This window comes from Phalaenopsis equestris, unplaced genomic scaffold (assembly GCF_001263595.1).
Source record: "Phalaenopsis equestris unplaced genomic scaffold, ASM126359v1 Scaffold000107, whole genome shotgun sequence".
Taxonomy (NCBI): domain Eukaryota; kingdom Viridiplantae; phylum Streptophyta; class Magnoliopsida; order Asparagales; family Orchidaceae; genus Phalaenopsis; species Phalaenopsis equestris.
Window position 1 is genome coordinate 4918769 of NW_018164549.1, and position 25677 is coordinate 4944445.

The 25677-nt window shown below is 35.4% G+C and overlaps 1 protein-coding gene across 1 annotated transcript in view; it reads right to left on the reverse strand.

Annotated features, from left to right (window-relative positions):
- The window catches only part of LOC110020720 (probable inactive shikimate kinase like 2, chloroplastic), a 28976-nt gene extending 3500 nt beyond the window's left edge, over positions 1–25476 (reverse strand). The window contains exons 1-6 of the mRNA XM_020718913.1: positions 25306–25476; positions 25137–25207; positions 19771–19832; positions 918–984; positions 728–846; positions 235–411 (exon numbers count right to left, since the gene is read on the reverse strand). Coding sequence (XP_020574572.1) covers positions 235–411; positions 728–846; positions 918–984; positions 19771–19832; positions 25137–25207; positions 25306–25476 — 667 coding nt within the window. The remainder of the gene's footprint in view (positions 1–234; positions 412–727; positions 847–917; positions 985–19770; positions 19833–25136; positions 25208–25305) is intronic.
- Between the last annotated feature and the right edge of the window lie 201 nt (positions 25477–25677).

The window sequence follows — 25677 nt, forward strand, 5'->3', positions numbered from 1 at the left end:
TATATGATCTTTCCTATAATAAGTGGTTTCTTATCACATTCAGTCATTTTATTAAAATTAAAAAGCTTCAGAAGTTCCAAATCTTACATTGCTTCAGAAAATGCTGCAGAGATCAAGAAAATTAAGAAAGCAAGAATAAAGTTTACAGATTTGAATGAATCACCATATTCTTATCTGCATGAAATTAAACTAAGTCCAGTTTGAGAAGTGCATTAAAAGAATGCCAGAAATCACCTGTAATCTGCTTATCAGACAGTATCAGTTGTTTGAGTGCTCTCAAACAAGCTAAAGCAACCTCTTGTGCGCGATTCTTCTCCCATCCAACAAGTTTCACGACTACATCAGCGTTGGTGTAAGCAAGACATCCATCTTCCATGTTTCTTTTGGCCTCCTCTCTTGCACTTACCTCATCTGCAGCATTACAGCAATAAAATCATGGGGCATTTACATACATACCACCCAATTCTAATGTATTTACACAGTAACGGCTAAATTTTGCTTTTTTACATTTATACCATTCAAATTGTTCATATCACATAAAAAATACAACTGTTCTAGCTTCTAAATAGTGAAATACAGATTTTCATGCATAGGTAAGATAGCCTGTATGCAAAAGTTAAAGTTTAGGGGTTAGATATGTAAATATATAGGCAGAGTGGCATGTATGTAAATCTTTTTAAAATCTTCATATTGTAAAATTGGGAAATAAGCAGAAGAGATTCTTTGCCTGCAGCTATGGATTTCGACAGCCAAACAGTGAATCCGGCGTGGAGGTGCCGCCACTTATCATGCCATGAAGCAGCTCCATGGTGGCCACCAAGTGTGGCGACAACAGCACGAACATGACTGTTAGAGCCTTGATGGTTAATATATCCCATTTTTTTTATTACAGGTAGACTGTGGAGAAGGCATAATACCTACTGAGACTTTGAAGTGCAAGTGCTTCTGCTTCAGCAACAGGCCCCGCTCCTTCTGCAGCAACCCCTGAAGAAACTAAACATTGTTAATCACTGCAAAATAGTAGAAATTCTGAGATTTAAACAGTAGAGGAAGAATTATTCATGCTAGGCCTCATCAATGGGCAGCTCTGGCCTGAGACATATCAGCCTATTCAGAAAGATGTTTTCGAAATGCTCAACTTGGTGAAATCATGATAAAAGTTAAAAAAAAAAAAGAAGAGAAGAAAGATTTGTATACATATGCACTCCATTCTTATTCATCTACTAACTAAACTTTAATTTTTACAAAAATACTATTAGATTACTATTAGATTATAATTGTTATTCCTATGTCATTATTACTTATTAATTGATCTATTTCCCTGATTATGTATTTCCTATTTTGCTTAATTCTGTTTTATTTTCTTTCTTAGTGGTTTTAATCTGGTTTTATTTCTTTCCTTTATTATTTCTATTATAATTGGGTTTAAATACCCCTTCTCCTATCAATAAAATCTTGATGGTCTATTCCAAATTTCAACATGGTATCAGAGTCTAATCCTAGATCCAACAACCCTTGGACCCCTCTGCGGGTTCCAACGGCCACCTCCTCTGTCGGTTCCAACAGTCTCCTACTCTGTCGGTTCCAACAACCGCCTCCTCCTAGCCAGCAGCCTCCCCTGTCGGTTCCAACAAACTGCAGAGTCCTCCTGTTCGCAAGATCTCGTGGTGCAACACAACCACAAGCCTCCCTGTAAGTTTAAACAGCCAGACTCCTCTGTCACAGCGTGCTATTGCCGGTCTGCCTAAACTTACCGCTAATCTTCTCTGCTCTTGCTGTCACGGTTCTGTAGGAAGGATTTTTGCAGTCGTCCTGCATCTCCTCTGTTCCTGCTGTCGCGGTTCTGCAGTTGTCATGCTACCTGCAATTCTTGCAGTTGTATTTTTTTGTCGTGATTCTACCAAAATTCATCAATGGCTCAGAACCACAACATATCTTTTGGCTCAATAAGAATTATGGCTGATTCTTTCAATGAATCACTCTTATAAGGTGTTTTTGACTCCGCCGGAGGATCGCCTCCACTCCCCGCTCCCATGCAAACCACAAACAAAATCTATGTGAGTACTGATGTCTCCTCCTTTGAAAGTGTTCCCTATTTTCTAGCTCGGCTTCTAGTGAAGGGAAGCTTGAGTTCCCCGACACTATTCATTATTCTACTCCTATGAATGGTCCCCCCATTGTTCCTAACTCTGAGGAGTCCTCTGTTCTATTGAGTGCACCATCTCCTCCCACCATCGTGTCTACACTCGACACACCCGTTCCAATGCTCCTAATCTGGAGTCCACTACCTCCTTACAAGACCTTGACTCTACTCCGAGCGGCAGCCTCAATACAATCCCTCAACAGAATAAGGAGGTGAGCTCTTCGAGAAAGCTACGCAATCCCTCTATTCTATGACAAAATGTCTCTTTTCACAATTTATCGCTGATCTAAAGAGCATTTGCTACTGCCCTGACAGACTACTATTGAGGTTGCCCTTGTTGATCCAACCTAGAAAACGAAAGTAATGGAGGAGATGAGTATCTTTCAGTGGAACTATATGTGGTATGTCATAGACTTTTTTGGGGTAAGAAAGTTGTAGTGTCAATGGATTTTCAGCATCAAGTTCAACTCTTTGAACACAACAAGACAAGATTGGTCGCAAATGATACTCACAAACTACGGAGTTGACTATGAATAGACATTTATTCCACTGGCTAAGTTAAATACTATTCGGGTCTTGTTGTCACTTGCGGTTAATCTGAATTGATCGTTATTTCAACTAGATGTCAAGAATGTATTCTTGAATGGAGAGCTGCAAAAGAAGTGTATATGTCTCTCCCTCCAGGTTTTGATTATATTACCTCCAGAGGACAAGTGTGCAGGCTAAGAAAGTCCTATAGGCTAATACAGTCCCCAAGGGCAGGACTCGACAAGTTAACAAATGTGGTCATGGGTCAAGGTTTTACTTAGGCTCAATCAAATCAAACCCTCTTCTTCTGACATTCCTCCAGTGGCCAGGTGGCTATACTTATTGCCTATATTGAAGATATTATTCTTACACACAACGATCTCGAAGCATTGAAGTCCTTAAAGACATTCATGCTTCATCCTTCGAGATGAAAGACTTGGGACATCTCCGGTACTTCGTAGGCATGGAAGTGGTTCAGTCCTCTCGGGGAATTTACCTGTCTCAGCTCAAATATGTGATTGATCTCTTGATAGAGAACAACCTTCTTTGGTGCAAACCTATTGTTATTCCTATGAATCCTAATGAAAAGTTATCTGACATTCCTAATGTTGTGTCAGTTCACAAGGCTCATTACCAGAGTCTTGTGGGAAAAGTCATCTACCTCACTCATACTCGCCCTGACATATGCCGCGCAGTTGAAATAATAAGTCGATTTATGCAAGACCCCTACGAGCACCACGCCCAAGCTATCCACCGGATTCTCCACTACTTAAAAGGTATACCGAGCTCAGCTTTGTTTTTTTTCCCGTCACACCTCTCAGTTTATTGTTGTTTATACTGATGATGATAAGGTCGGATCAGTTCATGATTGGTGTTCCACTTCAGGTATTGCTCATTTGGATGGGGCAATCTTGTTACATGGAAAAATAACAAACAGTCGGTGGTTGTCTGAAGCAGTGTTGAAGCTGAATTCCGATCTCTGTCCTTAGGAATTTATAAAGCTCTCTGCTACGCATCATGCTCCACGAACTTCGTATACCAACTTCCGCCCCGCTGCAGCTATTCTGTGATAATAAGGTTGCAATCAACATTGCTCACAATCCTGTCCAGCATGATCGTACCAAACATGTGGAGATCGACAACACTTCATCAAATAAAAGATTGAGTCTACGGAGATTTGCATTCCATATGTGTCTTCTAGTGGTCAACTAGCAGACATCCTCACCAAAAATTTCCCTCGCTCTTTATTTGATGACTTCAATTTCAAGTTGAGCATGAATGACATCTATGCTTCGACTCGAGAGAGAGTATTAAATCATAAAGGCTATCCCTATACCGCTATTACTTATTATTTGCTCTTATTTTCTGATTATGTATTCCTTGTTTTGTTGTATTCTGTTTTATTTTCTTTCATAGTTTTATTCTGGTTTTCTTTCTTTCCTTTATTATGCCTATTATAATTGACTTTAAACGCCTTTCCTCCTATCAATAAAATCATGCTGGTCTATTCTAAATCTCAACATATAACACCTTATATATGTATGAAAAGCCGAATTTCATATTTTATAAGTTAACAGGTGGTGTTTTTTTATTTGATATGTATGATTTGGGTGGTATAAATGCAAAAACAAAGTTTAGGTGTTAGATATGTAAATACATAAGATTGGATGGTATGTATGTAAATAAGAACCACCCACTCCCAAAACAACTAAAAAAAAACAAAAAAGCAATAACATTTGTAATAAATATGAAAATAAAGTCCATTTATACATCTTTATAATATATACTTAATAATTTTCACATTTGGGTCAACATTGAGTCAATTCTTGGTTCCAAGATTATATGATAATTTGTAAAGATTATTAATAAATTGATATTATTTATTAAGATGAGTGATTTCATAAACTATATCGATCAATGTGATGGTGATCATATATTACGTTCATACGTGCATTACATCTCAAATAAACCTTAATTAAGTACAATGGAAGTTGCATGGATAATAAAAGACCAAGAACCAATCAAAAAGTTGAGATATGGGCAGTAAGGAGGATCCACCACCTATTTCTGAGCAAGATAGGATACACCACTTGTGAAAGTAAAAAGTGGTGGATCATCCTCGCCGCTTGTATCTCATGAAGTTCAACTGTTGATTTCAGTACAAAAAACAACCGATTATGTCGATTTATTGTCCAACAATAGATTTCACCTCATATCACATTCCAAACGTCATTGATTCCCCATATTTTCACTTACTTGTTCTCTCACAACCACCTCCCCTCCAAAGTCCCTTTCTAAACACTTTCTAGGAGTCCTAGAATAATATCATCTAGTATCAAAGCTTGGCAAGTCCTAGAATTTTTAAGCTTATCTTTTTTGTCCAAATCTAAAATTTCAAAAAAAAAAATTCACATGATACCCAAATCATTCCTACTACAATTCCAAGACTCAACCCTAGTTTTCAAAATCAAATATTTACCAAAATTCCAGCCCGACACCTAAACCCTCGATCAACCTTTATTTGCAATCAAACATCCGTCAAAAACCTGATCAGGAGAAAATAACGTCAAGCTGCCAAGAAAAAACTCTAAACGATGTGTCTGGAAATTTACTGTGGAGAATATATAACAAAAAAAATCCTCCAACTGTAACAGAGACTTGTATCTTTTGAGAGAGATAATTCGGTGGCCACTCATGGCCACAATAGTGACTCATCAAATTGTGAGAAGCGAATCTCTTCCACCAAAAAAATTCAAGTAACGAAGAATCAATACCCTGACGATTTGGCATGATATATCAAAGGAGAAACCATGATTTTGGAGTGAAGATTGACTTTCCAGATTTTGATGGTCACATGAATTCAAAAGAGTTCATCGAGTGGCTTCAAACAGTGAAACGAGTCATTGAATATAAACATGTTTCACCAGACAGAAGGGTCAAATCAGTCGAATAATGCTTCATTATGATAGGAGAACCTAGAGTAAGATCACCATCTGATTTAAAATGAAGAGAGAGATGCACTGTAAATATCTTTCCCCAAATTACCGACATAATATGTTCCAAAAATGTCATCACCTGCACTGGAGAGATTCTCCGGTGAAGTACACAGCTGAATTTGATCAAATCATATTGAAATGTGAGTTGTTGAACCAGAAGAGAGTACAATAATAAGATATCTTAAAGGATTGAGGATCTATTAATAATGTGGTGCAACTGCATCCGAACCAATCCTTACTCGATGTATATACCCTAGTTCTGAAGGTGGAGAGACAACACTACAATATTAGGTCCACACCACTCTTCAAACACAATTCAACCCTAAGATCAAGAAAAAAGAGTACACACATCACAACCTACACCACGAGAGGCAAGATCGATGTAGAGTCGAGACAAAGTGGAGACCATTAGCATTATTAAATCTACCCCAACCAAGAAGTGCTTGAAGTGCCATGACTCTGAACACATTGTGTCTAATTTACACAAAAATGTGATATCTTTCACTAAACAGGGTCCAATGAAGGAGAGAGGGTAAAGATCTAAATGAGGAGAATAGAGAAGAATACTAGCTTGCAATAGATGAGAGAGAGATGCTAGTGATTCAAATTGAAACTATGAGAGAGACTCCAACAGAATTAACATTGGTTGTTCTAGAAGATAGTTCGTCAGAGGTGATGAGTGTTCATAAAAAGTTTGAGAATGTGGTGCCACGAACTAGCTTTTTGCATGCATTAACACGAGCATCAACAAGTCTGAAATTGGTTGTCCAAGAGAGTCATGAGTTTGAGGAGTCAACATAAGACACATGACAAGCCTAGAAAAGAGAATTTCAAAATTTTAAAGATATAGTCTACACCTCATAAATTGTCACTTTTAAGGAAGATCCAAGATACTAGAGATGAGAAGGTTTTCAGCTATTTTTGAAAGGCTATATAGGGTAATCTGGGTGCCATGTTTTAGTTCAGTTGAATAGTGCACCTACAGATAGATGAACAAATAGGGTGGTGAACTATAACTTCGGAAATATTTTTAAGTGCTTTGTGGAAAAAAAACATCTGACAGTGGGATCCAAACCCTTTTAGAGAAGTCCTCCTAACAGGAGAGAATGAAGCGTGAGCTCCCACTTCAGCCGAATTTTGAATAGGCAGGATTCACGATCCTGTCGAGTTACCGATCGCAAGAACTATGAATTCCCGCAATTGTGGGAAATCTATTACGTCCGGAATGTTGTTCCTTTACATATTTCAACCCAACCTTTTCCTTTTTGCTTTCTTCCTATTTCTTTTTTTTTTAATTAAGTTAATTTATGAGAGAACTATTTATATCATGTTACTTTCTAGTTTAGGGGACTATTTGCTATTGTTATTGAGTTTCGAGACGTTAATCCCCAATTTGATGGTCTCCTAATGATGTATAATTTCTTTTTGTAAGCAATGTGTTTGTATCTTGTAAAGGAACTGGTGATGGAATCTTCTCCCCATTTTTACATCGTCATTTCAGATTCTTTTTTGTTGTTTTCAGTCGGGACAGTTATCAAACGACGCGTATCCCCTTCCAAATGCCTTCAACCTTGCTATTCCACAACCACTTCCCCATTAAGGGTGTGTTTGGCAGAGCGGAAACATAACGGCGGTGTTTTGAAAACGCGGTCATAGTGTTTGGAAGACGGGTTTGGGGGTGTTTTGAAAATGTCGTTGCAATTAATAGCTTAACGCAGACAACGGGTCTCACCTCGCGGTCCGCGTTTCTCTTCTTTACTTCTCATGTTTGCCCCTTCGCAGAGCCCTTCCCTATCCTCTCACGCGCTCCTCTTCTCCCGCGCGTGGGAACTGAAAGACAAAGCTCCTCTTCACAGAGTGTTAAACTAGCCTCTCGCGCGCTCCTCTTCTCTTCAATTTACTTTTTTCGTCTTCTTTCGTAGGTAGTGTAGGTAAACTCTTCCATCATCATCAACATTTTCTTTTTCTTCTTCTTGAAGTTTCTGCTTTTAAAATTTCTCTTAGCTTCTTAGGTGTAAGTATGAATGTTTCACTGTGCGATTTGTACACACCAGTAGTTTGTGTAAACAACTAAACTTATCCAGATCAGAAGCAGAATGATCATTTATCCAGAAATAACTGTTTTTCAAAAGTACAAACCAAATAGTCAACCAGTTTATCAGGATAAGCTGCTAATCAGCAAATTATCAGAATAAGTTATTTATCTGGATAAGCTGCAGCTGCCCCAGACCGACCATAAATCTCCATCTTGATCGCCTTCTAGGAGCCCTAGAACAATATCAATACCTATTCTTTATAGGGACCATCTTAGGCTTGTTTATCAAGAGAAAAACACTAAGGCATGTTTGGAATCATTTTTATTTTTTGTATTTTGTTTTTGCTTTTGCTTTTAATTTAAAAAATGTTTGTTGAGTGTATTTTTACATGTTTTTATATTTTATTTAAATTAGCTTATCTTTAAAAATACTCAAAACATCAAAAAGTTACTTTAAGTGTTTTTAAAAATACCTAAATATGTTATATTATACCAAACATTTTTTATTTTAAATCAAAACATAAACAAAACAAAAAATCAAAATCAAAAGTGATCCCAAAGTACCCCTAAACTATTGAAACTAAAATAAAAACTTTTAAAAACCATAGGGGTCGGGTCGTATGGGATAATCTTTATTTTATTTTATTTTATTTTATTTATATTTTGATTTAAAACAAAACATATTGAATATTTAGCTAAGTATGATTGCTTTTAAAAACACTCAAAACACCTAAAAATTATTTTTTGATTTCAAAAAGATGTTATTTTATCTTTAGAAACAAAAATAAAAACATGTAATAAACACACTAAACAAACATGATTTTAAAAACAAAAGAAAAGGAAAAAATTAAAAAAAAACAAAATTGATTCCAAACAAGCCCATAACAAATGAAAATTGATTAGCACCTGTCAATAAAATACATGTCTTTATGTAGGTCATAAACAAAAAAATAATAATAATATAATAAAATAAAATGTAGGCAATTAAAAGCAATAAAACAGAATGAAATAAAATGGAAAATATTCTCAATTAAGAGGATGTAAAACAAAAGAAAGATGTGATATTGAATAATTAATAACTTTTGATATTGTGAAGTCCCTAAGATAACACTCACCCTAAAGTTAAAACATATATATTATGATAATGTAGCTTGCTGCAAAGATAGTAGAATGGAGTGATCTTATAGCCTTCATGAAAATATGTACCACGTGTTTTTAACAAGAGACATGATGAGGAGGATCGGCTATCGATATTCTTTGAAAGAATTTCATCATTGATCAAAAGAAAATCTACTTCATCGTGTTTTATTTTTAATGAAAAATAGGATTTTCAGATATACAAATTATTTCCTAATTATCATACTTAAGAATCTTGATGGAGTAATAAGAATGCAAAAATTTTCTACCAAATTTATAATCCTTTTAATCCATATCATTTCACAGGAAAAATATAATATAACAATATATTCATCAAAAGATATAATAACAATAAATTTGACTTTTAATTTTCTATGAAACAAGATTTCCGTCAAAAGTAAAAAAATAAAAAACACCATCTCAAACTGAACTTATTATCTTTAGCTTAATCCAAAGCAACATCATAGTAAGTTTTTAAGTGTTTCTAATAAGCCAAACCATTTTTATGAGACTTCTTAATATATCTTAAAATCCTATAGACATCTTTCGAGTGTTATTTTTTTCATGGCCAAATGTCAATTACAAGAAGCACCTTCAAAGCTCTCCTCATCATTAAATGTCTAACAGTGCCTTCGGAAAAGTCATCAGATTTGCACCTGAGAGATCCAATATCATTAAGCAGGATTATGCACAGTTCTTCTTCGAAAGAAAAACACCGTTTAAACAAACTCAATGCCACTAAATTATTTTGGACATCAATTGACACTATTTCATATTTTCAATAGTACAATATCATGCCCAGGGAGAAGAATGTTATTAATATAACAATGATCAAAATATCAGAGGAAAAGTGACAGATGAAAATAAAATGATCAATTGAGCTACTTTGAAGACCGGTATCAACAATGACTATGCAAAGTTTACTAAACTAGACAAAGCGACTTTAGTTCAAACCCAATTAAACTTTGAAACATACATGTTTTGTTTCCCCTTTAGCAAGGTTGCTCCATATAAATACTTCTGAATAATTCTCTATAGAGAAAGGCAATTTTGGCATCCATTTACAGTGAGAATCGCTTGCTGATTAGTGGCTATGGAGAGGATGCCAATAGAGTTAAGTGAAGCAACCGTTGAGAATGTTTCAAAATAATCAATACCATCCTTTTATCATCAATAAAGCTTTTGTAGAGATCAATGATTCTTCAAAATGGAGTAATCATAAAAAACATATTGTAGAAAAACAACCTCTTGGAGGAAAAAATTACTTGATTTTATTATTCACATGCAAGATACATTTAGAAGGAGACCAACCCTCCTAATTTACAAGCCTTCCAAATATCTCTAATCTAAATATAGAAAGATAATAACTAATCAAGGAGTTTTCAAATTTATCTCCGATTAAGTCCCCCAATAGATTTTCCACCTTCCTGATTTTCCACACTCTCCCCTCAAGCTGGATCATACATGTTGTAATGGCCCAACATAGTATTCAACTAAGTGAAGCAGCCACAGATAGAGCTTTATTGAAAACATCAGCAATTTGGAGATGTGTTGGAATGTAGATCATGTGAATAATGTCAGCATTAACCTTTTCAAAAACAAAAAGTTTATCTATCTCAATGTGTTTGGTCCTTTCATGATGCACATGATTTCCTGCACTACTAATGACGACTTGGCTATCATAGAACATCTTTATGGGATTGACTATGGAGTATCCCAACTCATTTAGTAACCTTAGGATCCACATTCCTTCACAAATTCCCAAAGTGCCCGATACTCTAATTCTGCAATACTTCTGGATATCACTGTTTGCTTATTGCTCCTCTATTTGACAAAAATTTTCCCATACATAGGAACAATACTCAGCTGTGGATTTTTCTACCGATGAGTTCTCCTGCCCAAGTAGCATTAATGTAATCTTTACTTAACCCTCTACCAAGGGTCTTCTTAAGAAAGCTTAATATTTTGTAAACCATCTTCAAATATTCTTCATATGGATTATTCATACATTGACTCACGATGCAGACAAAATAAGCGATATCAGGGTTACCGTGTGACAGATAGACAAGCTTTCCTACAAATCTCTAGTATCTATCTTTTTCTACTGGTGTCTTTTCTCCTCCTGAATAGAATATTTTGTTGAATTGCATAGGAGTCTCAACAGATTTACACCCCAACATCCATGTCATTTTTAGTATATTTAGGATGAACTTTCTTTGGGATATCACAATTTATGTCTTGGACCTTGCCACTTACATGCAAATAAAATATTTTATAGCTCCCAGATCTTTGATTTCAAATTTCAAATTCAATGGCAAGAATCTCTTTAATCTTTCCAATCTTTTTTTCATCATCACTTATGAGGATCATATCATCTACATAGAAAATAAGCACAGCTTTTTTAATACTTTAAGAACAATATATGATCGGCTTGGCATTGAATGTAAATATTAGATTTCAAAGCCTTGAAAAATTTGTCAAACCAAGCCCGTTGAGTTTATTTAAGTCTATAGAGTGAATTTCTTAATTTACATACTAGATGTTTCTTTGAGCTGTTTTTCAGTACTGGTGAGACCAGCATATACACTTCTTCAAAATCTCCATTTAAAAAGGCATTCTTGATATCAAGTTGATGCAATTCTCACTCTTTGTTCACTGCCAATGAAAGAATAACTCTTATAGTATTTAGTTTGGCCACTAGTACGAATGTCTCTTGATAATCCCAAAATACTAAGTAAAACCTTTGGCCAATAACCTAGCCTTGAATATCTCAATGCTCCCATCTGCTTTGTACATGTCATTGAACACCCATTTGCACCTAACAAGTCTTCTTTATGGAGGAAGCTTTATAAAGGTTCATGTGCCACTTTGATCAAGTTTTTGGATCCTCTTTGACTGTCTTTTTCCATTTTGAGCTTTAAAGTGCTTCATGAATAGACTTGAGTACTTGCTTACTGACAATATTAGATACAAAAGTTTTATAAGTTGATGATAACTTCCCATAGGTACATAACTCTAGACAGAATAATTTGTGCAACTTTTTCTGTCTTCCCCACCAGATTCCACCTCCCTTGGAACTTGAAAGATATGTGAATTTATGTTTGGTTGTGAACGGTCCTGAGATTGCACATTATCCTTATCCAGCTCAATGGATTTCTTTCTCCTAATGTGCATACAAAGTTTCTTATGCATTTCCTTATTGTCAACCTCAAATTGGATATCCTCAAGTGGTAAAACTTACAAGAAAGGATGCTTAGACAGAAATAAGAATAGGTTTTGATGCTTCCAGTTCATTCCAAAATAATGTCCCAAATCTGATATTCACTCTCCCTAAATTTTAAATTTGGGGTAACATGATTATTTTTCCAAGAATATAATATCCATAGAGTTATAATATTTTTTAGTGATAAGTGAATAACACGTATACCCCTTTTTGTTAGAAGCACAATAAAAAAAGATACATTTGATGGATTTTGGGTGAAGCTTTCTGCAATTTGGTTGGTGAATGTGGACAACGGTGACAACCAAATGCTTTTAGACGAAGATTGCATGAAAAAGTTCTAACATGAGGATATTTTTCCATCAAAACATAGAGAGAGGCTTTGAATCCAAAAATTTTGCTGATATTCTACTAATGAGGTTGGTGGCTAAGAGCACAAACACTCCCCACAAAATTTTTGGGACATTGTGAGAAAGCGTTATAGATCTAGATACATCAAGAAGATGTTTATTCTTCCTCCCAACTATCCCATTTTATTGTGGAGTCTCAACACCGGAACTCATATGGATGATATCATTATTTACAAGGAAGCGTCCAATGATAGAGTTGAAATATTCCTTTGCATTATCGGTCTTGACAATATGAATTTTACATTGAACCTAAGTGTAAATCATGTCATGAAAGGACAAAAAAGATTTGTGTTGTTTTAGATTTCTCCTTCATGAGGAATATCTAACAGATTCTAGTGTGATCATGATTGAAGAATATAAACCATCTGACTCCATTGAGGATTTTCACTTTTGAAGGTCCTCAACTATGGATGATAGAAAAAATATGCGAGGGTTTGAACTGAGATAAAAATATACATGACGAGTATGTTCAGTTAATTGACAGATTTCACACTGATAAAACTAGTTTAATGTGAATAAAAAGATGAGGGTATAACATTGCAATATAATAAAAATTGGGATGACCCAGAAGGTAATAATGTCATAAAAACTTGAATTTCAATATATTCAGATACAACAGTCTCAAAATCACGATAAGAGGAAAGTGGAGATGACATTTGTGTGTTAAGAGAATAATTCTTGCACAGACATAGATCTTTGGAAACTTTCACATCCCCTTTCCCAACAATCCTGGAGTGAGATCCATCAGCATGGTGATCTCTTGATAATTGATGAGAACAAGAATTTCTCCAGTCATGTGATCAGAAACAATAGGCAATGAAGAACTAGATGACTTCATAAGTCCTATGCACGTTTAAGGTTGGAAGAATTCCTAGCAGCTACAAGTTACAGTATTCTAGACTGCTTCTTGCCGCAAAAGTGGAGAAATTCCTAGAAAGCCGGAGAGGTCTGCTTGAATAGGAGGGCCTGCATGGAGTTTGCGGCCTGTTTGGAGAATTCCTGCACTGACGGATGTAGAGAGAAGTTCTAGCAGAGGGCCTGCAGAACAATAGGTGTTCTTGCTACTGTTGCTGCAGGAGGGTTCTGCCGAAGGAGGTCCTGTAGCAAGGATAACTCAGGTTGCAAAAAGCTTCCGACTACAAGAATTGAACTGCAAGGAGAATTCTGGTCCCAGGAAAAAGGGTAGGGGCTTCAAAGGAGGGTCAGCATATCGGAGGACAAGGAAAAGTTGTTGGGAAAGAAGAAGGCCCAAAGGAGGCCGATAGGTTCGGCGAGGAAAGGAGAAGACCGGAGAGGCCGCTGGTTGTTGTAGTGGCAGGGAGAGGACCGGTGGAGGAGATTTCAGCTGCAAGGAGTTGTTTGACATAAGATTACAATCAGATCGAGCAGAAGAGACGGATGACAGGAACTCTCTGATCGAGTAGAAGATTTGTATGACAGAGCACTGCGATCTCATATGTACACAAGGAGATGACACAACAACCTTAACTTCTGTGCCTTATGAGAGGAGAAGACTTCGTGTGTTGAAGATGAAGTCAGAGAAATCCTACGGATTCTTCATTATCGTCGCTGACATTGCTGGAGACACGAAGGACACTTCAACACTTCTAATTCAAAGCTTTCAAAGGAAGAAGAAGATGACGAAGATAGAGTGCTTGAATGTGAAAACGACAGATTTCTAGGTTGTGATACTACGTAGAAAAATAACCTCTTGGAGGAAAAACTTGTTTGATTTCATCATTCACATGAGGTACATATATAGGGAAATCAACCCTCTTAATTTGCAAGATTGTTAAATATCTCTAATCTAAATTTGGAAATGAAATAATTCTGACATAAAATTAAATAAGCATAAAAATAGAAAGAGAATGACTAACCAACGAATTTCCAAATTTACACCAATTACGGGACTGTTTGGGACAAGTTTTTGTCTGCTTTGTTTTTCAGACCGCCACCACAGTTCTATTTGGGAAACTAATTTATTGTTATTTTTTATAAATTTATGTGATAGAAACCTGTTTTTTAATCTGCGTTGTTAAAGTGTAGTGGCTACCAGAAAACTGTGGTCTGACTTTTTGAAAATAAAATAAACTCGTAATAGCCACCAAAACTTTTTGAAAATTATTTTTTTTTACAACAACTTCACAACTGTTTCTTCAAATAGAAGCAACTGCCCCAAACAGACCCTAAGTCCCACAATAACTATGAGGTTGGTCGACCCTGATTTTCCACACATTTCAACATAAAATAAGCTTTACACCACTAAAAGGGAAGGAGGAAAATAAGTCCTAAATGTGATGATAAAAAAAAACAATCTCCACCTCCAGTTTATTCTTCTAGTTAAGACCAATGAATGCTGATTGATAGGTCCTAAAAATAGAGACAACGAAGGGATAAGTAAAATGAGGAAACGAAGAGGATAAATTATCAAAGTATGTAAAAGATTGTATCATATGATTAATACATCGTTGTTAACATTTTGTAGAGTACTTGGGAGAGGATATGAGATTCTAAATGTAGATATATGCATAGAGAAAAGAAATAAGATGGAAGGAGATGCATAAAAAAGGAGGCAAAGAGGTTAGCAAGCAAAAACGTTTTGTTGTAGGGTGCACACTGAATCAAGAAGCTAAGTAAAAATACTGGGAGAAAATTTTACTGTGGAGGAAAGAGGTTAGCAGAAAAATATTTTGCAGAAGATAATCTCAATGGATAGATACATCAAGGGAAAATGTAGATAGAATATGAAAGCATAAACTACCAAATTACAAGATTGCTCCAATAGATACATTTAATTGCATAAGGAGAGACTTTGTCAAATATAGAAAAAAGAGTGGATAAACATATAATGAAAAGCACAAGAAATTAGAAGAAAAAACGATGTACGTGGATAAAGAAAGGAAAAAAGGGTTTAACTTCTATTGGAGCACTGGAAGACGCGTGACTGATTAAGCATACTGTAAAAAAAGCGTCTCCCCAAAACTATCAAGAAATATTTACATAAATATTAAACTACAAGCAACAAAAAAGAAACGTCAATGCTTACATTTAGCATTATTTTGTTGAATGTATAAAACAATGATTGATGTATAGCACTATTTTTTAACATAGAAGACACGAAAATTAACACATATTTCAAGGTATCATTATGTTAAAGAATTATAGGTGAAAGATTTAACATTTGTTTCTTGATAAAATTGCTTAAATATAAGAAAGACTTTGAATCAATAGTTTAAGCAATACACTGAAAAACTAAAGTGTAGTCATTAATAAAAAAAATGAAAGAATAAAAATCCACGTAGAAAGATCAAAATTTACCAAGTGAAAAGGAGTATTATTATAAGAAATGTAGAGATAAGAAAAGAGAGACAATGTTGTTCAACATATTCATAAGCTTCAAATCAATCTTAGAAATAAAAGGAAAATAAGTATAAATCCAAATATATAGAAGACGTGGCCAAGACTATAATGGCACTAGTTTGAGAAAATAATAAAAGATAAGGATATATACATAACATTAAATAATTAGTAAATGCCTCCAACTTCGACACCCACAATTGCTTTCTTCCTGCTGTGATCCTAAAAAAATAATATTAAGATAAAAGAACATTGACCATTTATACGGTTTCCATCGATAACTTATAGATAAAGATTTCCAAGAAAGTGGGAATATATACGACATTTTAATAAATTGATGAGAAGCCTGTAATATTTCCGAGTGATAGAAAAGAGAGATCCATCAATAATGAAGATAGAAGGGCTAAAATAAATAATAAATGAGATAAGTAATTGTGGATTACCTGTCATATGAGGAGGTATCATAATCTAGAACTTAAGAAGTACTAAAGTGCAGTTGCAATTGTTTACTAGAATAAATAACAAGAAAAGCTGAGGTAGTCAACTGGGAGTGTCATAGTAGGTGATCATATTCTTCTTGGCAGAGAAAAGTAGCTAAAAAATAAGTAGCAGAATCAAGGTTAATGGTGACAACATGCTAAGTGCTCAAGGACAACCAATTTTTTTCATAAATAATAAGAAAAGCTGAGGTAGTCAACTGGGAGTGCTATAGTAGGTGTTCATATTCTTCTTGGGAGAGAAAAGTAGCAAAAAAATAAGTAGCAGAATCAAGGGTAATGGTGACAACATGTTAAGTGCTTAAGGACAACCAATTTTTTTTCCAACAATGGTTGAATGAGTGAATAGTCTTTGTAGATGCTAACAAAGTAGAAAAAGTATTGATTATAATGATGTCCACCACCATGATTACCTCGACTGCATTGTTCGTGATTAGAAGAAGATGAAACAATAAGCTGAGTAACCCAAAGTATGTGTTTATCACTACTACCCTCAATAACTCGAAGAATGTGTGCGGTCATTATTAATAAAAAAAACCCAAAGAATGTGTAAAACCCACGGAGACATTTAAAACAATACAATAAACAATTAATTGAACTCGAAAAAATTGGAGAGAAGAATGGACACCTAAGAAAAACTTGGTATTAGGAAATTCCTCATTTTACTTTTGCTAAGTAGTGGGATAGGGGTAAAAGAGTTACATTGCAGTTCATCCTATTTGCCTTTCAAGGTACTATTCATCTTGTACAAAATTTTCATATGAAAGTAAAAAAATAACAATGCAAAAAGTGAAAGCTAAAAAGATACAAATGTTTTAAAAGTATGTAGAATGAAGAAAATTCAAAATCAATCTTGTGGTCAGAGGCTTGTCAGTTTATATATTTGGCAAAGCATGTTTCTTTAGGGGTCAAAGTATCCATATAATGAGTTTTTTCATGAGATCCAATGAGGATATGAAAAGTTTGAAACCACAGGAGAGATGGTATCATTGAGTTTGCTAATGGTATCAATATTGGAGGACTTCACTTCAGAGAAAAGAATAAAGAAAGTCATCAATGAACACAGTAAAAAGAAGGTCAAAACTATAAGTTAATTAATCATATAGGTCAAGGAAGCCTGCTCAACTATGTTAAGGAGAAATCATAGGATGAGATCTATTTAGTAAACATTGCACATGTGAGAGGATATATAAGACAACATAAAATGAGCGAGAAAGAATGTTGTAGGTGTGAGGGGGTCAAGATAAGTTATGGGGAGCTCAAAGCACAAGATAGAAGCATAATAACATTGTAGGTGTGAGGCTTATCAAGGTTGCAGTGCTATGGGTGGAGGTGGCAATTGTGTCAAGCGAGCACAATGCACTGAGTGCATGCAAGTGGGCAATTGCAGTTGATGAGGGACGCATGAGAAAATGTATGGGATAAAGAGAAGGGGTTAAGGAATCCATGGCTAATCCCCAATTGACTTTGGTAACCTGTTAAAAAAACAGAAAACTAATTGATTTCTTTCACCATAATACATGTGCTTCTACATAAACAAACACAAGAGATGAAATAGCTAAGGAATGAATAGAAGAATATTGAATAACTAATAACTTTGTATCAAGTAAAATATCTATAAAAACAGAAAGAAACAAATGAAATAAAATCAACTATAAAATAAAATCAAAACTCATAATGTTGATTTGTATCATGATTCTTTGCTTTCATCTTTATAAATTTTCATATTTTCTTGTTCAATGTCGAAAAAGATAACTCTATTTTTCATGGCTGACCATACACAACTTTGAATTCATGCCATCTTTGTTTAAGCCGTTCCTTTATAATCATTTCCCATCAATTTAATCTAGACTTCTTATTGATTCATCTTCTCCCATTCATGATAAATGCCCAGACCACCTAAAAACCTATTTATCACTACTTTATCTTCAATAGTTGTCATTTTAATCTTTATATTATATTATCATTTTTATTATATTTTTCCTAGTTTATAACTATGCTCTATCAAAGCATTTCATTTGAAATGTTCAACAAAAATAATAGAGTAACTAAAGTACAAAGATAAATAAGAATCCACTATTTCTTTCATTCTTTTTGTCACAATAGAATGATTGTGCCTTGGATGTATTCCTACCTTTAAAGCTCTTCTTCATTCTTTTTAATGCGTCAGCATCTTATCTTCGCCTCAAGGAATCACTTGGAGCAAGTAAATGGGACACTATGTTTGACAAGAGAGCCATCCAACGGTTTCACGGGATTCCACAATCCTGCTTATGTGTGACGAGAGGGAGAAGGGAATTTTTGTTCAATTCAAAACCCAATAGGGAACTTTAGCAGCTATTGCTGCCACGGTTCTTGTGGAACCTACTTTTCTTTTATTTCTGAATTAGAATTAGGGTCATATTGACTTTAGATTATTTATATATTGCTATCTCTTATTTTTTTGAGACTTTTGCTTTGTTTTGTGTATTTTGGATAATGTATTCATTGCTTTCTGCCATAGAAAGTGTTGAATCCTCTATTTTTTTCAAGTAGCGTGTCAGTAGCTTGTTCAAGAACATGTGGTGGATCTTCCTTGGCAACTTTGCCTCATTGGAGCTGGAGTTTCGTGATTTTCTCTTTATTTTCAGCCTGGGAGCCACTGAACTGCTGTTCTGGCGTCCGATTTGCTGCCCAACAACAGTTTTCGCCGTTCCTCAACCACTGTCATCCTTTCCACCTCTGTTCCTCATTCCACAACCCTGCTAAAACCCATTTCCTAACCTCACACTTCGACTAGTTGCCTTAGGCCGGTGTCATTGTTCCCACTGAGCTTCTTTTTTATTCAGGAAAATCTATAAGACCAATATTACTTGCATTAACCATATAGACATTGCGGTTTCCAAGCATTGACATTTGCTTGTCAATTCAAAAATAAAACCAAGATCCAAAAAATCATAACAAATCCGCTCCCATGTTTCATGAATCAATTCATTTGTGTTCTCTTGCAGTGCAGTAGCTTAGTTAATTAAACTATTATATGGCCAAAAAAAGCCAAAAATCTAGTGTTTTTTTATGCTCTAAACATTGATGAAGTGACAAATAATTTCAAAGTTATCCTTTGGTTCTTTTAGAAATTGAAGATTTGCACCACCAATTGGAAATTGACAGAATGGAGCAAAAATTCCCTTAGGACATGTAATTAGAACTGCTAAATGTGTAATGCATTTTAAGATTAGTACACAGTGCCTCATAAATGATTGAGTGGAAGGTCCCATCTTTTACATCAAACAGAGGGAAGTTTTTCTTTTCAGATCCGAATATTCTGAATTGGATGACAACAAAAATGAGTAATTGTCCGAGAAAGAAGAAGCTGGAGAGAAGAAAAAAGTAATTGGATAAAGGCAAAAAATAACATAAGCTTTGCATATCACTACTTAAAAACAGAAAGGATATTGGCAAACTTACAGAAATCTACTGTCTGTCCAGCACATATTTCCAACACTTCGCTGGTACATAGGGGGGTATATCTATAAAATTATGTCCGTTAGAAAAATATAAAAAAAGAGAAAAAATTTTCAACCAAGTTGTCCACATGGAAATTAAATAATATGCTGAATTTTTTCAGACAATGCAAATTATTATGCAGAAAACAAGATGGCACAGAAAGAACAAAACATTAAGATAATTCTTCATGTCAATGGCTGCTAGCTCTTTACAGCAACATGCTTTTTGGCAATGTAATTTTAAGTCAATTTCAATGCACTGCTAAGAGAATCCACAAGCAATATGACAAAACTGCTGTCAGCTTCACCAACATAGGGTTGTAAATCACATAGAAGACGAAGGATTTATCTGAAATCTATCAAAGTGACACCTTATCATGCAATGCATAAAAAATGAAGGATGAGAGGACATTTTCCTCACAAACAGTTGGCTCATTGAGCTTATTTTTTAAAAGTCTAAATCCAGTGAATGATTTCTTCTCAAGCATCATCGAGCCATCCATGGAGGCATTGCTCGCTTGAATTGAAGTTTGTAAGGGTAGAGTGCAATTTGAGCAATAATGGAAGATTGGAGCGTAATTGTTCTAGACATGCCTACATTCACCAACCAAATCCATTCAAGATTGTGATGAGACAAAAAAACCGTATGTGTTTATGCATTCAAGCAAACTTGTTTATGTTTCAATCTTATCTCAAGCTAACTCGATCTGATCCATAGGTCAACTTAATTCAAGTTCCATCCGTGTTGGGTTTGCTTTTTTAATCAATTTGTTTACTTCGATCAAATCTTAACTCAAGCCAAAAATTGATTTGATTTTCTAGTGATATTTGAGATAAATTCAAAGCCTTAAGGATACAACAGTAACAACAATAACAAAACCTTAATCCCACTACGTGAGGCCGGCTACATGAATCCTTTTTCTCCATTGTATCCTATTTAGTGTCATATTTTCATTTAGTTCTAATAAATTAAGATCATTTTTATACAATAAGCCCAAGTCTTCCTAGGTCTACTCTGCCTTTCTTAACATAAGTCGAATCTAAAACATCTACTCTACTAATTGGAACATCAGATGGTCGACGCTTAATGTGACCAAACCATCTAAGACGAATTTCTCTAATTTTGTCCGTCACAGGAGCTACATCGACCCTATCACGGATATACTCATTTTGCATTTTGTTTCTAAGTGTAAAGCCACTCATCCACCTAATCATTCCCATCTCGACAACACTTAACTTAGTATTATGTTTCTCTTTTAAAAGCCAACATTCAGCGCCATAAAGCATTGCAGGTCTCACCACCGTCTTATAAAATTTTCCTTTCAGTCTAAGTGGTACTTTTCTATCACACAAAAGGCCCGACGCATTCCTCCACTTCAACCAACCAAGTTAAATTCTACTATTAACATCCCCATCTATATCACAATGGCTTTGAACAGCAGACCCAAGATATATAAATCCCTCACACCTTTTAATAATTTGATCACCCAAAGTTACACTTTTGTCACTATAGCTACTACTGCTAAAATTATATTCCATGTATTCAGTTTTATTTCTACTTAAAGGAAGGTCTTTAGACTCCAAAGTTGACCTCCATAATTCAGGTTTTTCCTGAGCTTTTTCTCTCGTTTTTTCCTCGAGAAGGATATCATCAGCAAAAAACATACACCAAGGTACATCCTCCTGTGGATGTCCAGTAAGACCATCCATAACTAAAGCAAAAAGATATGGGCTTAAAGCTGATCCCTGATATAATCCAACAGAAATAAAAAAATATATCATCACCCATCCTAGAAGTCAATTAAAGCATGCTATCTCCATTAGAGCTTACATACAATAGCCAATAGATGTTTGTGACATCTCTAATTCTTGTAAATATACAGGGGAAAAATTAAGATGGAAACATCAACAGCACATAACAAATTTTCATGCAACCACATAAGTGCCATGTAGCGCACACTATTTTCCTATATCATCAAAACAACTTGAGTGTGGTCCCCTTTATTAGATGCATATGTTGTAGATTTTCCAAACTCTATTCCGATTGTGTTGTTATTTGTGAGAAGTGCAGATTGACACGAGATAACTAGATAACATAATATGGTTATTTTTAATTAAATAAGTAATCATAATAATAGATGTATTTCAAGGTTTATAAATATTGATAAAACTTAGGTTTCAAGCCTTTTCAATGAAAAAAATTGTAAAATTAGCTTTGAATTTCATAAATTATTATAAATTCAAGAGAAAAATCTAGATGACTAAGTGGAAGCATATTGCATAGCATACATATTATTTTAATGAATACTTACACATCCATAATATCTTAAAAAATATTTTCAAACTGTAAAAATTAAAAAAATTATCAAAAAAATTTCAATACGCTAAAAATAGCTTTTTGTACACCTTTACAAATTAATCTGCTCCATATAATTCCAAATTAATCCAAGAGAAAAGGACTAGTAATCTCCATACTCTTGAGCCAATACTATGGTATTAACATGACTGATTAGATAAAATTGCCAAAAATATGAGTCTAGCCTAGTTGAATCTCAATTAAGCAAAACGTCCTAATGTGCAACACCTTAATAAGGGTAAAAAAAATATGCACTGGTAGGGTGCGAAATTGGGTTTGCGGATTGGATTCAAGTTTAACCTGAAATCGGTTCGATTTGAAATTGCTTGACCCATATCCGACCATAATATTATTCGTGCACAATGTCTAAATCAAACCCAACCTTTAGCCTAACTAAACCAAACCAACCCGAGTAACTCATTTAACATTGGAATAACAATTATTTGGGTGAATTTAGAGTTGGCAAACCAACCCAAAAAAAGTACACAAGTTGGTATTTTAACCTAAAACCCAATAAAAATTAATAATGTCAATTTTAACCCAAATTTTTCGAGTTGATTTGAGTCAGGTTGGCGCGTTGGATCAATTTTTAACACACATGTGTAACTAATTGATATTGATGCTAAGGAATATATGAACCCTAAATAGAAATATATTATGCATTGATACTTGTGCCAAGGCACCCAAAGAGAGCAATATCATGCATGGGGCAAGCTTATGTTTATATTGACCCAATCTAGAATATACAAAGGAATCAACATTGACACCCATGGGAATTCTTGTAGAATAAGGAGTTATATATATATGTTTTCGCCATCCTTTGATTTCTTCAGCCTTCAATCCATCCTTTGGTGTTCGACGACGAAGTTCCCGCACTCGACGATGACGACAAAGGACTTCAATCTCTTTTGCGATCATCGTCTTCTCTTTCGCGCCCAACGACGAAGGGGTTCGGCGCCTACTTCTGCGGCTTCGTCATCTCCTCATTCGTGCCATCCAGTTTTTGCGGTTCTTTTCTGCGCAGATTCCCTCATCTAGCTGCGGTTTCTTGTCTGTCTTCTGCGCATTTCATCTGCGGTTTCTGTCTGCTGCGCATTTCACCCCGACCTCTTCGGCTCGTCTTTTTTTGCCCTCTGCCCAACTTGCAGGGCTTCTCTTTGCTGAGATGGAGCTTCCTTCTTCTTCGGTTGAACCTGAAACCTCCTTTGCCCACGTGTTAGGCAATTTGCCCACGTGATGGGTAATCCTCAGGGAGAGATGGCGGTTGTCTTTCCTTCAAGTTATAAGGAGCATCGTGATGGTATAGGAGACTGCCCCTTTATTAAGAATGCAAGCAAAAAAAGTGGGAAAACAACACTCTTTTTCTCTGCGTCAGAAATTTCAACGCTGACTGACAAATTCAAGTTTGCTCTTATTGAAAAATTTCAGTGGGAGCACCCACCTACGTAAGTTATCAGAAAAAGTTTTGATGACCTCAAATTGGCAGGAAAGTAAAAAAGTGAGGCTCATGGATGGAAGGCATGTATTGATTCAGTTAATCGTGCCTAAGGACTACACTCGGATTTTCTCCAAAAAATATCTTAACATCGTTGGTAAAGCAATGAAGCTACTCAAGTGGTCTCCTGATTTTGACCCCAATCATGAACCTCCTACTGTAACGATTTGGTTTAGTCTACCTGGTCTCAAGTTGCACTTTTTTCATCATCAGGTTCTTTACTCTATTGGTGTCATACTTGAAGATTCTATGAAGCTAGATCTACCCACTTTCAACCTTACCAGACCTTATGTGGCCAGAATACTTGTGAAAGAGATATTATTTTGCCTGATGTTACTAAAGTTTGGTTGAACACAACGCATAATGGATATTGACAGCAAATCGTCATGGAGCATATACCTCCTTATTGTTTTCATTATAAGATGTTTAGGCATACCCTTGATAAATGTCATAAGTTTCATTCTATTTTGAAATCTAAAGATCAAGTGAATAAGGATGGATCTAAGAATATATTTGTTCTACCTGGAGAGAAAACCACCACAGGATAGGATTTGGTGTCTGATTCTATTGCTCCTGTTGACCCTCCCACTAAAAATATTGTTTCTGCGATTGATGAGAAGTTGGATGGCCCTGTTGAGCAACCTACACTTTCAAAATTGAAAATAATAATGAAAGACCCCTATCTGCATGGACTGATAATCAAGAGAACCTTACAACTCCCCACCTTCAGGAAGTATCAGGGGTAGGGTAACAAGTCTTACCTCACATACACTTGTTGGCAATTTTTCTACTGCAGTACCACCTCATCCGAATGAGCAACAATCTTCTGATGAGGAATGACAGGTCTACACTTTCAGGAGGAAAAAGAAGAATGATGATCTACTTAAGCTAAGGAATCTAATGGATGATACTCTTGTTATTTCGGGCAAAGGCACACAACTCACCAATCTGTTAGTTAGTTTGTTTCCGAGAACTAGAGGCAGAGGCAAAACTAAAGTGGGTCGACCTGGTTGATCTTTTATGTATCACCTACTTTTGGGTTTTTAATTTTCTTCTTTTTCTTTTTTTGTGTGTTGTACCGTATGTATTGGGTGTCTATTTCGGTCCACTCATACAGCCTATCTGTACCCCTTTCTCCTTAATATAATTGCCCTTGGGCTTTTAATAATATATATATATATATATATACATACATACATTGGGAAAGAAGCATTATTCGGCTCCTTATATATTAATCAAAATAAAGAGGTACAAAACAGTGTGGAGACGAATCCCTGCTACTAAAATCCAAAGAAACACAATACTCACACCATAGGTGTTCCGCCTCCATCATTACAACTCGACATCCAGAAAAAAAAATAAACCCAAATGCTATACAAGTATACCGACAAAAAGGAGACCCCCAAAATTTACTAAGTATATGTATTAAATAAAGAGACCGTGTGAGTCAAATAAACAGAGGCAAAGAAACGCGCACATCTGCAGTCCAATATAGCCGAAGAAATAGTCAAGCCATATGTGAATCCAAGTCCAGACATCAGCAATTTTCTAATCGTCGAGATCCCCCGATCCAGAGCAAGAGAAAATAGGCGGTACCTGTATATGTGAAACTTAAGTTTAAAATTAATACTATATCCACGCAGCACAGCAAACAGGTGTCCAGTTAACCGCAAACCAGCAAGGAAGCCAACGATAAAGCATGCAGTGAATGCAGGAATACAAAAGCGAGTAAGAGAAAACCAAACAGAGACCAGAAGGTATCGGACCAAAGCAGGCAGCCAAACCCGGAACATCCAAAAAGCACCGATGACGAACATTATAATCCCCCGGCAACCATAAAATGGCCCAGATAAAACCAAATAACATAAAATAAAACAAAGTGGAGGATTAAACCAACAACAATAATGTTAAAAATAGATGAGGAAAACAGTGTAATGGTAGTAAAATGGGAGAGCCTAAAGAGAAGGCTCACCAAACCATCAGCCACGAACATATGGTGCATCGAGTTTATCCCCCAC